The sequence below is a fragment of the Lissotriton vulgaris genome, chromosome 12 (genome assembly GCF_964263255.1).
Source record: "Lissotriton vulgaris chromosome 12, aLisVul1.2, whole genome shotgun sequence".
Taxonomy (NCBI): domain Eukaryota; kingdom Metazoa; phylum Chordata; class Amphibia; order Caudata; family Salamandridae; genus Lissotriton; species Lissotriton vulgaris.
The window spans coordinates 638623382-638638423 of record NC_141700.1 but is presented as its reverse complement, the minus strand read 5'-3'; the positions used below and the strand labels follow the sequence as shown (position 1 = coordinate 638638423).

Sequence of the window (15042 nt, the reverse complement as noted above, 5' to 3'; positions counted from 1 at the left end):
GTGGCACCAAGGAAGGTCGAAGTGATACGTGTGGTGTTGGTCCAGATCGAGGAGCAGAACTAATAGGAACCGGCGGCGCGGAACCCAGAGGGTCTCCTTCCATTCAAATTCAATTTGCAGGGCCCGAAGGCACGCCGGCAGGGTCAGGCCGCTCAAATATGGCGCACATGGAGTCATACAATTCCTTCAACTGGGTGGGGGTCGCTCGCAGCCCCCGGAAAGGGGGGGGGGGGACGCAGAGACGACACGGGCATCCGCTCCGCGGAGCAGGGCCTCGAACGCAGAGACTTCTCCATCTCGTCAGGTGACGGATGGGGCGAAGTCAAAGCACGCATCAACTTCTTGAGCTTTTTATGGTGCTTCTTACCTGACCTAGATTACTTCGATTGGGAGGAAGAAGACTTTGAACCTCCGAAGCAGTGCTCAGACATTCCTCGCGACAGGGGAGCACGTGTGAGATTTCTGGGAAGATCTCTGCGGTGCCGGCCACGGGCCGCCATCAGTTTTAGGGAACACTCCCTCAAAGCTTTCGGTGCCTGACTTCGGTTCATGGTCACGCTCCAGGCACCACAGACATACCAGGTGAGGGTCCGTGACAGACATGGTGCGTTGACAGGCAACGAATGGCTTGAACCCGAAGGCCTTCTTGTTGGACATCCTACAAACAAAAAAAAGCTTGACAAAAAGTCGAAAAGGCTGACAAAAGAAAACAACAGACATCAGTGCACCCGAGTGGCGCCTATATAGACCACGCGGATATCACAACAACTAACTCGATGCCTACAACGGCACATGGAGTCGACTGACGCCGCCTATTGGCGCGCAGGAGCACTGCTATCAAAAATCTTTTGGATCCAGCCTGAAGCCTCACAGGTAAGCAATTTGTGGTTAGATATCACTATCAGATTGCTTTCCAAGCCAGTACCCTGACGGTTTGGGGCCACCTTATGATCAATGGTAAATCTACTCCTTTTAGCACTTCTACGGGTAAATAGGTGGTTGCATTGTAGGACACATTATTTGCTGCATCTCAGGAACTTAAAGTACAACTCTAGGATTACTGGCTCTGTATTGCATACCCCCCTGCACGCACTTTTGTAATTTTAGCATAGATGTTGGGCCAGATACTTACATTTTTGTTATGCCTTCATATGTGAGAGGCATATTCAAGTAACACCATTCATGGCACTATAATATGTTGAAAGCCCGAAACTAGTCCTAGGATGCTTGTTTCCAGTCCAGGGAGGACCTGGCCTGGCAGTTTGTGCTGGACTGTTCCCATTGGGCGCAGGGTCAAGACTGATTTGCATATGACTGGGTCCAAACTGGAATGGCATGGTGAGCAAAAAAAACCAATGGATTTAGGCCCAGATCTCTGTACTGGGGTGAATGTATGACATTGCTCTGCATTCTGTCCATCAATTGTTCTTTTTGGAACTATAATAAATACAGCAGTCTGTAGATACAGCACCTTTTGAAAAGCAAATTGGAACTTAATAAACCGGGCACATAGCAGAGTAGTCTTCTTTATTGAAACCCACAACTGAGGGACCGCTTGAATTCACATACAGGGACAAGGGCTTGCAGGCAATGGCGTCACACCGTCTTGGTTTTTTGCACCCACAGGTACCTCTTTATTCCTGTGTCAAAAGTCTTAACCGTCATTATCGCATACTGCCCCATCTTGTCTATTAAAGTGGGCATGTTTCTTAAACTATGGCTACACCTTTGTCGCCTTTCAAATTGGAACTTGTTTCATACCGATCTCTTTTGCACTCATTTATTATGTCTTATTTTTGTACAAGTCAGGCTTGCCATTACTGGACATCTTTGTAATGGCAGTTACTTGTGCACACATTTCCATCATGAGGTTTATTTTTGGAAAAATCCTTACCATGCTTGTGACTACTGGGGACAATTCAGTCATGTCTCTTACTACTGTGCTTATTTATATACTACATACCAGTGCCAGAATTTTGCATTTAGTGCCTTCTATGTGTCATGGCTGACCCTTAGGTCAGAAATTGCCTCGCTATATCAAGGCCAGTATTCTGTCACGGTTCCAACTCCCCATCACACACACAAAAATGAACCAGTTGTCCTTCTACCAACCATTATCTCCAGTGTGTCAGTCCCGACAATCTTCTGTGGGTGTGCCTACACCAAGAATAGTCTCCAGCACTGCAGTATCAGCATGTTGCCATTGGTGTCTAGTCTCAGTGTGTTACCTCTGGAATGCCATTATGTTGTCACAGGAGGCAGTCATGCTAAAAAAACGCCTCCAGTATGCAATCCTCAACATTTTGCCATGGGTATCTCTGCATGAAATCTTAATCTTATAATTACTTATTTCATATATTTGATTTCAGCTTTAGATTTTCCTGATGTCAAATCAGACCCAGTCTAACAGTTATGCTCAATAGGTCTGTTTCCCAGTGAGGCAATAAAAAAAAAAATCTATGTATTTTTCCATTTTATATAACAAGACAAAGAAAACAGTCAGCAAGCTGTGGTGTGTATACAGTAGAAAACGAAGTGCACATAGATCAAATACAGCTTTCCAGTTGACATAGCCTAGTGTACTGGGTACAGCACGCTCCACATAAAAACAACCAGCCTCACACTGCAGGACTGAACCCCACCTACCTTCGGGATGTTTAGGCCGGAGAACTATATCAATGTGTCACACCCCCCGCCACTGTCGCTTTCCGATGAACCATTCAACACTGGATTTCATAGTACGTCACACAATTCGCTCCAGTCTGACAGATCGGTCAACTTCTCATCTCGTCTGCTAAGTTTCAGAGTTTCCTCCTCTAGAGTCCATTTCCATACATCTTTGTGCCAGTGTACTATTTTGGGTGCCCATCCAGGTGATGGCAACACTGTCTAGAGAACATCAACACCAGCTGTAAAAATTTGTATTGCATTTTTCTACCTTTTGATCATTTGACATTGCCTAAAGGCAGCAATGGGGCGAGAGGACTATATGCAGTTGTGTGGTCTTGGATATACCAGCGACCACCCTGGCGCCAGAAGGTCTGCACCAGGCAGTAATGCCAGGTTAAATGCAGAAAGTCAGCGCTATTTGCACCACAGTGGGGAAGCTGTCAGCACCGTTGGAGGTCAAGCGGTACAGGCCCCTAGGAGTAAGTTTAGTCCTATGAAGCAAATTGAAGTGTATCAACTTAAATTGGGAATTACCCGTAAAAGAGTGTGTTAATTCATTTACCCACATCTAGTCCCCGTCAGGCAGTGGGGTGTTGAAGTCTAAACCCCATGTTATACATGCCTGGGGAAGATGCCCAGTTGCCTCGACATGCTAGGCTCTGTATGGCTCCAAGTGTTTGCGAAGGGGTGGGGGCGGCAGGGTAAGCAGGCCAAGTGATCCTGGCTATTTCGGTCAGTCTAGAATGTTGCAAAAAGGGACTAGGGCCAAGTTCAAATTCTTGATGCGTCTCCTCGAAAGAAAGAAATGTTCCCCCAGGGGTATAGGTCACCCAACAGTGCACACCCTCCCTCTTGCCATGCCTGGAAGGATATATTGTCCAATAACTGCTTGATCCGTTTCAGGGTTCAAATGGAAAGTTCCTTGTGGAATGGGGCCTGCTACAGGATGGTCTGAACAAATTGCTGCCAGATCATAACTTTGTTGCACTATGTACAGGAGGTCTGCTGAAGTCTCTGCAACCTCCATCAGTAATTCAGGCAAGCAACCCGCTGCAGCACTGCCCATCAATAACCTTTTCTCCCAGTTCCCACCCGGGCATAGTAATATAGGTATGGTTGTGGGACTTCCAGTTCTCCGTCTTTGAATCTTTTGGTCAATGTCGTCAGGGCCACCCTGCTGCGCCATCCCGCCCATAGGAGCATATTTAGAATGGAGTTGAGCTGCTTAAAAATCATGTTTGAGAGAGTACAAAGCAAGTTCTGCAGCACATATAGACACCGTTGGAGCAGTACCATTTCTGCAACAGCCATCAGGCCTATTAGGAAGAGGGGCAAAGTATTCCAGAAAGCCACTAACATCCCCAAGGCCTCCAAGACCCTGTCCATATTTAGGCATAGCTGTAGGGATCTGGTGTGCGCCACTTTGATCCATAAATATCTTAACTGTACCAGTTCCCAAAGTAGGCCCAAGGCCAACAATCGATCCTCTGGTGTGCCTAAAAGACAGGCAAGTGGGAATATTAAGGACTTATTGTGGTTCAGAGGAAGACCCGAGTGGTTACCGAAATCATCAAGCAGCTGCAATAGCCGCTGCAAGGCAACCTTGGGGGAAGAGAGCTAAAATAAGGTGTTGTCAGCATATAGTGAAATGAAATCCTGCATCGCGCTAATTTGTATGCCCCATTCCTGAAGTTCTCAGCTTGGCTATATGGCCAACAGCTCTATCACCAATGCAAATAGTAGCAAAGATAGTGGACATCCCTGGAGTGTTCCCCTACCAAGTGTCCATGCCTCCGAGCAGCAACGCTCAACCTCTGTTCTGTGAAAAGGAGCCTAACCCATCTGCAGGAACGAGGGCCGAAACCCATAACCTGCAGCACCTGGATTAAATAACCCTAATCTACGGTGTTGAAGGCCTTTTCCAGGCCGGTTGCCACCAGCGCTAGCTCCTCATTAAGGTGTTCTTTCTCGAGTAGAACATGCATCAGTCGCCTAAGGAAACCATATTGGTCTTCATGGGCCAGAAGTGGCATATGAGGTGATAAGCGAACAGCCAGTGTCTTGCTGAGTACCTTTACGTCAGTAGGGACAAAAGGTATTCCAACTGCACCTTGTGAACACACAGTCACGGTGGGTACAGTACATTGATTTTCAAATTATGATACAGTTGGTGTTTTTTGGCCATCCCACACCCTACTACCAGAGGTGTGAGCTCATGTTGGACCAATGGACCCAATGTGCAACATTTCAAAAGAAGGACTTGTGTTAAACAGAAGAACTTTCTTTTTTACCAATATTATAGATTATGCAGTCTTCGGTTACATTCATGTTCACAAATGTATTCTTCGGAAATGGACAACAGCAAACACATGTCACGTAGTGACTTTTCCAAACCTTTAGATTTAGATGTTGATGACGTCACATGTAACTTTAAGAAAACCCTATGAACTGAAAATTTTGTAATCTTCATGGGAGCAATACCTCTATGAAATGTGACTTATCGCGAGTGATGCAAATATAATTCACAGATGGTTAAAGGGTCCAGGAAGTACGCAGTTTTCGGTCATGGAAACTGCAAACCCACAATTCAAGTGTGAGCCAAATCACTGAGTATGGGAAGAAAATGATTATCAGAATTTATAATTCATACTGACTTATTCAGATCCTGAAGTAAGGATGTGGCGGAACTATATGTTGTTCCTGGCAAAATGACCTCCTCGAGATACCGATGCTCAACAGAAAGGGGCTTACCATGGTCTCCAGATACTAGGTTAAAGAGGTCCAGGGATCCCAGTACTGAATGGTATTGCCCAATTTAAGAGTAAATATTTCCTGATTCAGTCACTAACTTAAAGATGGCTCCGGTTCACCACGCTGACAGCCCAGTGAGATGCACTGATGCGGGATTGACCCTGGACCATGCCCCCCTGACTTAAAGCACAAGTGGAAATATGATACTGAGTGTTTCATTACACAAAACACGGTATACTTATGCTAGTTAATATATGATACCTGATAAGGGTGTCTCGTTAGGTAACACACTGTTGCAACCCTTAGCCTATGATTAGTATCATAACTTTTTTCGGTTCACAAAGGGCACTGACATGTTTAATGCAATTAGGACGCATGATGCCGTAATATTTACTGCGCGCTGTCGTTTTTTCTTCTGTGCCTGTCTGATAAACAGTTTATATATAAGTGGGTTACCCAAACAGTCACTGGGACCTGGGTTCAGTAAGTACTAGGAGGAAGGGGTCCCAGTGTTGACAAGGAACAATTTACACAATTCAAAGAATTAATCAAGAACCAATCATTAGATCCACAGAGTTTTATTCACTGAGGGATCAAATGTAATGAATACACATAGCAAACAGTCAACTGTATTCAAGGTCATACAGTGCCCCGGGAAGGGAGTGATAAAAGTGAGGATAAGGGAGTGACAGTAAAATCAAACATTTGGAAACATATTTGGCTATAATTTATATAGCAAAAACGGCCATAATAATGATCGCAACCATCACTTAGAAAAGCATATTCCACAATGTACAATTAATCTACACAATGTTGGCGTGGAGTTGCCTCAGGAAGAACAACAGTCGACGTTTCGACCCTCTTATAAGTGCAGGGAATGTTAATTCTTTGAATTGTGTAAATTGTTCCTTGTCAACACTGGGACCCCTTCCTCCTAGTACTGTCTGATAAACAGTGGCAGCAATCCAGGACTGTAGAAACTGAACCCTGTTGCTCGATGGACGTAATTGTTGTATCTATACGGCAGATCCTGGCTTTCACACTTATTATGTTACCCTCACCCCTCCTGACGGCCTTCGTTAGAATTACTACTGCCTCACATTTACCCCGTTTTTCTGTGCCCTTTGTTACTTTATCTCCCAGATAATAATACTCTCTGCATAAGTTGAAAGCGGACTAAACAATATTTGTTTGAGACTACGAATTTTCCTCATGATGCAATAACTACACTATAACATAAGGTATTTGAAATATATGACAATGTTTGAATGATAATGTCATGGTTCATTGAAAAGATGATAACGCCACATTTTGTGTAAAAATAACATTGTATGTTACAAATGGGCAAATATTTTGAATGCTAAATGACATGCATGATAAGACTTTACCCTGTATTCTGTAGTGTCACGTTGCTTTTTGTTGCCAGTTTGCACTATTAAAACAATCAAAAATCGAACTTCACCAGCAGTAAGCACACTAACCTATATTAACCATAAAAGTTTCCCTTCTCTTTATTTATTCTTTAACATTATCATCTGCCTTAATTAAGGTACAATTTGAGACTGTTGTCGTTCCTCAGTAGTAGCTCTTTTTTCTTTCCTTTTTTTCTTCAATTCTCCATTAACCATACCACTTTTCAAGAACACTTCCACTGCGTCGCATTGAATTAATTACACATTCACTGAGATTTTTGGTCACATTAACATGCTGATACATTACTATATAACCCTGGTTCATTAACATATTTTTCATCCTCGAAAAAGCCCTGGTCGACTTGACCATACGGGCTAAACACGTGTTGGCTGCCCTCCTTTGATCAATGCAATTCTGAATTAATTGGATACTCTTAAAGAAGACTTATTGAAAATAAACATAAGTTTTCACAAAAAAGGACTCTAGTTTTCCTCTCTGTTTGTCCTAACTTTAATGGAGGAGTACTAACCCAAGAAACAGTTTGCTTAACATGGTCTCCATCGCGATGAAGTGTGCCTGACCATATTGCTTCACATGGTCGTAATTTAGAGCACTTCTATGCATTTGTGAAGCTGCTTGACTGCCGAAACATCCACGGTTCTGATAAGGCAGGTTTTAAATCTGCTTAAAACTAGTGAGGTTATATGAAGGAGCAGGTCTTTCTTCAAGGGAGAGTGTGAACATGCACATTTTCAATGGAGGAGCAACAGCGAGGAAACGATTAATTGTCATCAAAACTGTTGCCACAATAGCAGCTACACTCTTCCTGACACTCAGACTAGTTCTTAAGGTAAGGAAGACTGATCAGGAATAGTAATGAGCTGAACCATTAGTACACCTCCCTTCTGTGCACCTATGAGAGTTGCTGGAGGGTCAGTAATATGCCCTTGAAATATCTATTAGGCAAACTAAAGTTGTTCCTGGTCACAAATTTTTTAGTTTGAACAAAGGAGGCCAGCATTTCTTTCATCTATAATAAGTTTGGGATAGAGGTCTAAAGATATTCAGTGACGATACATACCCTGAAAATCTTAACTTCAGCAGCCAGGTTGAGCCCACCTCGACAATAAGTTCATAGTAAAACATTTTTTTATCTTATGACCTTGCTGCAGTTCCCTTCACAAACTCCAGCTAGTCCCTTTGCTACTGCTTCTTCCAGATTTTTTTCATTTCTTTCAAGGTATCAAAATAAAGGGGTGCTAATGATACTGCCTTGGCTCCAACACATTTTATGCATCTACCACCCACTTAGGCTCATTTTCTGTAACTGTTAGCCTTAACTGTGTGCTCACAAACCACCTAAGTCTGTGGGTTTGGTTCCACCGGAGTAGGCTCTTTAAAGATCCTCTTTCAACACTTTAGTAAGTTGCAGACATTTATTTAGCACATAGGAATACATACACCTCTAGTTAACTAGCAATGAGGCCACAAGGGGTTGGCGTTTTGCATTTTAACTTTTCAAGAACAAGGTACAGCTAATGAAAGGGGAATTCGACAAAATATTTCACTTGTTGGTCAAATATCAGTTAGTACTTGTGAAATCTGACCCGAAAAATCCAGAATGAGGCAGACAAGGGTATAAATGAGCCAAAACTGGGATCATGGAAGAAAATGTTTAGGTACTTTAATGCGTTTGGTTATTCTTATGAAGAGGAGCCAAGTTTTGCCAAATTACTTGCTCCAATACCAACCACATTCAAACTGAATAGTAGGGAGTGATCCCCTTGTGTTCCCCCATGAAGAGACCCCATCAGAGGAGAGTGAGAAGTCCATCTTTTGGTACAAGGACAAATTTGACAAGCTGAACCTAGCAGTGCAGAAAATGAAGTTACATTGAAGAGCTTAAAGGGGATGCACTAGAAGCAGGCATTGAAAAGTATTAAAAAAAAGGCACCAAGAGCAGCTGGAAATAGGCTGTCACACATCAGGTCTGTGGACTCTACGTAGGTATCAAGGAATATGAACTACAAGTCTTCTTAGAAGACTGGAACATGGGCCTTCTGCAGCTGGACCCCGAGGACGATCCTATAAATCTGGAGAAATGCTACAGAATAATTTCAATAGTGGACATACCCAGAAAGGAGGAACAGGGGATCCAAATTCCGATATTCTTCGTCAACTAGATAATTAGAGGTTAGTTTGTTCCAAGGTGTCTTTTCTGGAATCCTAGCAAGGTTGTAGAGACCTTTAAGTCTTGTGAATAAGTGTCACATTCTCCTAACTGAAGGACACAAATATTGTTTTACGAAGCACCGTTTTTCATAAAACAATTTAGTAAAAGTACTTTTAAAAACCAGACATCAAAATACTAAAATATTCCTCTTTTTGCTGAAACACCCTAAGGTAGAACTGCAATATATTTCTAAACTAGAGCAGACAAAAAAATTGCCCACACCTCAGGCAAATTCTGAAAGATGTTTGCGACAAACCTAGCACCCATCAAAAGTTGGCTTCTTACTCACATACAGTATTCATTGAAATTAGAAAGTCACTTTGCTTGCATCAGTGTTCTAATCAATGTCACATTATTTGGCAAACCTTTGGTAAACTAAAAAAACGAAATGACTGATCATTGCAATTTTAAATTTCCTTACCCGCTCAATGCTATGCTGAAGACGTAGCTTTCCCCGCACTGCCTCCTGCTGACGGAAGAGTTCCTTCAGTGGTTCACACAGTGAAGGGGGTGGGGCAATCTGCAAATGGAATATACACTTTGAATTACCATGATACTTATGTAAATTAACCTTCTCAAACATCAGTGACCTCTGCATACCTTCAGGTATTTAATCACCCACTTTCCATCCAAATGATGTCAAAAGTGTTGACAAAACTAGCTCTGGGGTCCAGAGTAAATCTGGGGTTATTGGGCTGTAATTGTGACAATTAAATTTACCACTGTTTTCCAGGACCCGTCTAACTATTGGATTCACACCAAAAGACAACTTTTTTAGCATCTGATCCTCAACGAAGCATAATAGATCAATCCAAGGTTTTCTAATAGGAGGTGGTGAGGGGCAGATGATTGGATGTCAGACTCAGATCACCAGAATAGCAGACAATTATGTATGCCTAGCCAGTGTTTTTTATTTTAAGAGAAAGTATTTTAATCACAACACACCACTAAATATTACTCATAAGTAAACATGTCAAAATACAAGAGGATGAACACTTTACTAAAATAATACAAGAACGCTCAGAAGTTTGGACAAGTTAATCAATGCACATGCTCTTCCAGCTGTTTTTGTTTGAGTGGCTGCCGACATGCAGTACAATCTCACCTACCACTCTCCAGATTTGTCACAGCTGTCCCTGCCACTGGGGAAGCCTGAATTGTGCACACATGCAATCAGAGAAAGTAGCAGCAGGGTATGGTCAGCAGAGAGGTTGTCACCATAGTGATCAAGACTACGCAACCTATTTGCTATCTCTTTTGCAAGACCTGTGTGGGTCTGATCTACATGTATTCAAATGCTGTGCCTCTTACTGGACCGAAGGCTACACACCTGGCACTTCATTGAAACCATGAAGGGAGAAAAGGAGGGAAGTTCCAGTATATAAGTTCCTGGAAGACGGGCTTAAGGTGGTCTCTGGTTCCTGAGCAGCAAGATCACAAAGGACTCAAAACTTTGAAGCCAGGATCACCTCAGAATTGGGGATCACATTCTTTCACACTGCGGACCTAAGATGACTTTCAAGACTATCAGTTCAAGATACCTTGTTTATCTTTCAAGCTCTACAATCTTTTTTTTTTTTAAAGACCTTTATTATACAGTTCTGTAAAACACAGCTACATGCCTACAACCCAGGGGCCGGCAGCAATAATCAGATCATTTTCCATTCAACATAGCCCATTAGCCGACAACCCTGGGGTCCGGCGGTGCAGCAGAATAAGACATACTCAGAACCTCTAATTCCTACAAGGATATCTCAGCGGCCTATTTTCATTTTTTGTTTTAACTGAAACATTGAATGAAACAAAGAAAGCGGAGTCAGAAATCAGTCACAAACACTGCATAGTATATAAACTTATACACAAATCAAACATATCAGATTCACTGTACAGGTCTTCCCACAGGTCCGTCACGGGACATGGCCAGTTCCGCTGTTGGAGAGTCACATATTTCCCCCCGATAAGCATTCCAATGCCCCCATTTCTTGCTCCACGTTTTTGGGCATCCTCGAACCTTGTAGACTGTCTTTTCAGCAATCATACATCTATCCATTTCAGCCACCCAGCCCACCATCAATAGCCTGTCCGGTGATCCCCACTTCATTGCTATTGCACGTTTAGCCAGCAGAAAACCTAACGCTGACCATCGTAGCTCCTGAACATTCAGGTCATTGGCCCCCAAGATGTTAAGGACACATTACCTGGGCATTGGCAAGAGTGGCTTACCTAGGGAGTTACTCATTTTCCGAAGTTCTCAGCTCCAAAACTCTTGCACCACCGGGCAGTCCCACAAGATGTGGTAGAAGGTACCAGGGAGACCACAACCTCGCAGACACAGTGCATCAGGGCACCTTCCAATCCTGGCCAGGTTAAGGGCAGACATGTACGCTCTATGCAGCACCTTCAATTGGATCAACCGAAACCTATGGCAGATGACTGATTCCCTCGGGGACATTAAGGCCGAACGCCAGTCTTCCTCATCTAAGGGACCCAGGTCAGCCTCCCACTTGGATCTCAGCGACTGGAAGGGATCAGGGAGATTATTACATAGCTTGCGATATGTAAGGGAGATGGCCTTCTCGGGGTGGTGTTCTGATAGGAGCCTGTCCTCCAAAGGGGATGTCTCAGGTAAGGTGGCAAGATCCGGGACAGACGCAAGATTAGCGTGTGTAATTTGCAAATAACGGAAGAATTCAGTGGGCGCTAGAGCATATTTAGTCTGGAGATCACTAAAGGTCAGCAGTTTACTCTTATGAACAAGGTCCCCTATCTCTGAGATCCCAATCGTGTCCCATCTATCTAAGCCTTGAAGGAAGCAGAAGGGAACCCAAACTTTGCGCGACCACAGAGGAGTTGCCCTAGTGAGTCTGTTTGACCATCCCAAACATCTATTAGCCCGATGCCAAATAGCTACTGTGTGTGCCATTGGCCCCAAGTATCTAGCTTTAGCAGGTTTACTGTATAGAGCTCCCAGGTATCCTTCTCGACCCGTCTGACAACTGTCCAAGAGGAAGGCCGGATTCAAGGGTGAACCGTGTATCTAATGGTTTATAGCCACCAACTGCGAAACCCAATAATAGAGGCGGAGGTTAGGCAGGGCAATGCCCCCGTCATACCATCCCTGGAAAAGTTTACAGAGGGCAATCCGAGCGGCACCCCCGTTCCATTACAAAAGTCGGAGCTCGCTCTCTACAGACCGGAAATATGAATCTGGAATCAAGAAATGGCAATTCTGCAGGACATATAAGAAGCGTGGGAGCGCCAGTATTTTAAACAACGCCGCCCTGCCCGGGACCGACAGTGGGAGTGAGCGCCAGTGGGCAACATCACTGCGGAGCCTACGCAGGGGGCCCAACAAGTTGTGATCATAAAATACTTTGGAATCTGGTGTAATAAAAATACAAAGATACATAAAACCCTAAGTGGCTATTGCGATGGAAAACCCTTTGGGCAAACAGGGCGGGGGGCCATGTAACATATACAGCACCGATTTAGTCCAATTTATAGAGTATCCCGAGTACTTCCCGAAATTAGAAAGAACGTGAAATAGGCTGTTAATAGAGGATCGGGGAGATGACACTTATATTAGGATGTCGTCCGCATAGAGGGAGATTTTATCCCTATTGTCCTCGTTCCAGTGCAGGCCTCTAATAGAGATGTCCGTGCGGACCCAATGAGCCAGGGGTTCCAGGGTGAGAGCAAACAATAGTGGGGACTGGGGGCAGCCCTGCCTGGTACCCCTATGAAGTTGAAACCTCCGAGATGTGTGATTGTTGACTCGGACTTGACCCCAAAGGTCTGTATAAAGGAGTCGCACCCAACTAATAAATTGAGGCCCGAAGCCAAAGCGACAGAGAACCTCGAACATATAAGGCCATTTGATCGAGTCGAACGCTATCGTGGCGATTTGCTAGAAGTTTAGCCAGGACCTGTAAGAGCTGCAGTCAGAGGGTGGCTTAGTGGGATTAAGCTGCGTCATGCTGGTGGAATTAGTGGAACTGAAAGGAAGGATGACTGGAAGGGGATCGCCCGTGACGGCGAGACCTTAGGATAAATCGTGGCGTAGGACTAGGAGGATATCCGGTCCCAGGGGAACCATAAGCCCACCTGGGTGGCCAATCTGTCTGCAAGGAACCCTGAATGGGCAGAACTTCACGACTAAATAGGACTCCGCTGAAAACGTAAAAAAGCATCATTGCAACAACTAAACATTCCCATAACCTCCTCCCCCCCACTTCCCCCATCCTTTACCCCATACAAAACGTGCAAGTTTCACTCTCCCCCCCCCCCCCCCCCCCTTTCCCGTCTCCCCACCCTGCTTCCCTGCCCGCGGATTTAAAACTATCCACACCCCACCTAGGCAGAGTGCCTGTCGCCCTCCCAACCATTACAGGGGTACCTGGTAAGCCATTGAAGCTTCTCGCCTGATTCAAGGAGATTTATACCTGATACAGTGGAATCGAAAAACGAATGTCAGTGCACATCAACACCTTACCGAAGGAATCTTGGTATACATTCTCAGTTCTGTCCGACCCATCGAATGAGCCCGCCGGGAGAAGAGATACTAATCAAGCCTCAACTCACCTCACACCACCGCATTGGCGTGAAGGGCGCTGATTAGACGAGCGAGCTCCGGGTCATGACACACGGTAAACCACTTGTGGTGGAGAGTTTTCAAATCTAATCTTCGTTAGTTCCAGTGAACAGTTCCCGACTCTCCGGCCGATCTTCGTCCCGTTGGTGTTCCGCAGAGAGATTGCGCTTCTTCGGTGATCTCCCGACTTTGCCAGCCCTCTAGCCAATCCCACACTTCGTGCGGCGACAGGAAAAGTCAAACTTTACCATCCATTTCAACTGGCAGCTTCGCCGGAAAGAGCATAGAACACTTGATGCTTTTATCCCGGAGGGCTTAACTTCTAGAAAGCTGCGTCTCTGTGCCTGTACCTCCATTGTAAAGTCCGGAAACAGTGTGATGCAGGTATTCTCTACTAGTAGAGGTGGACCGGAACGAGCCATCTGGAGGATGGTATCTCGATCTCTAAAGTTGAAGAACCTCGCGATGATGGGGCGAGGTGGAGACCCCGGTTTCGGTTTCCCTCCTGGGACCCTGTGTGCCCGCTCAATTGAGAAGTAGTTGGAGAGGTTCTTGGGCTGGAGATGCTTCATAATTAGGTCTTCAACCAACAGGTCAGCAGCTGGCAGTTCCATTCTTTCCGGCACGCCTAGGATACGGATGTTGTTCCTTCGTGCCCTACCTTCATAGTCATCCAGAAGGTCACCCATTTGCTTTTGTTGTTTTTGGAGCTGGGCCATTTGTTGCTGGAGGGTAGAGATGTCTTCAATAAGAGCTGCGGTTTTGACCTCTGCATCTTTGACGTTTGAGTCAATTTTTCTAAAGTCCGCTCTCAGTAGGGTCACCTCTATGTTGACTGAATCAATTCGGGTTTCCAAGGAGGAACGGACCCCCGCTATTGCCTCCATGACGTCTTCTAGGGTGAGAGATTACCCTCCTGGCGAGGGAGACGTGGGTCCCCGGAAGAAGTCCCGGCCTTGTTGTCTGCTTTGGGGCCCCAGGAGAGCTTATTAAGTTGCCTCTGGTTCGACTGCTTGGCCCCCCTATGAGACGCCATTTGGAGTCGCAGTGTTGGCCCACCGAAGCAACGTGTACAAGCTAGGCACTCCAAGGGAGAGGAGTCGCTTTTTATCCGCGCCTTTGGTGATGGTCACTGTAGCCCGTCGACCTGGTCAGATTTGGGGGATCACGAAAAGGAACTGTGTACTTCCAGAGGCCTGCGTTAGATCCTGCTAGAGTCTAAGCTCGCCGTGTAGCTTGTGTCTGTAGACCCCACTCTCGATGAAACCCTTACTGTGGGCCCCTGTTTCGGTGCAGTAGGCCGTCCGCAACCAGGAGTGTCCTCGTGGGCACAGCCAGGGCACAGGCAGTCGATGTCCAGGGTTTGTAGGTCAGGGGGGGGGTC

The 15042-nt window shown here is 45.1% G+C and overlaps 1 protein-coding gene across 2 annotated transcripts in view; it reads right to left on the bottom strand.

Moving 5' to 3' along the window:
• The window catches only part of ANKRD11 (ankyrin repeat domain 11), a 1181327-nt gene that overhangs the window by 25200 nt on the left and 1141085 nt on the right, over positions 1 to 15042 (bottom strand). For both annotated transcript variants that reach the window (XM_086945797.1, XM_086945798.1), the window contains exon 11: positions 9489 to 9587. In XM_086945797.1, coding sequence (XP_086801923.1) covers positions 9489 to 9587 — 99 coding nt within the window. The remainder of the gene's footprint in view (positions 1 to 9488; positions 9588 to 15042) is intronic.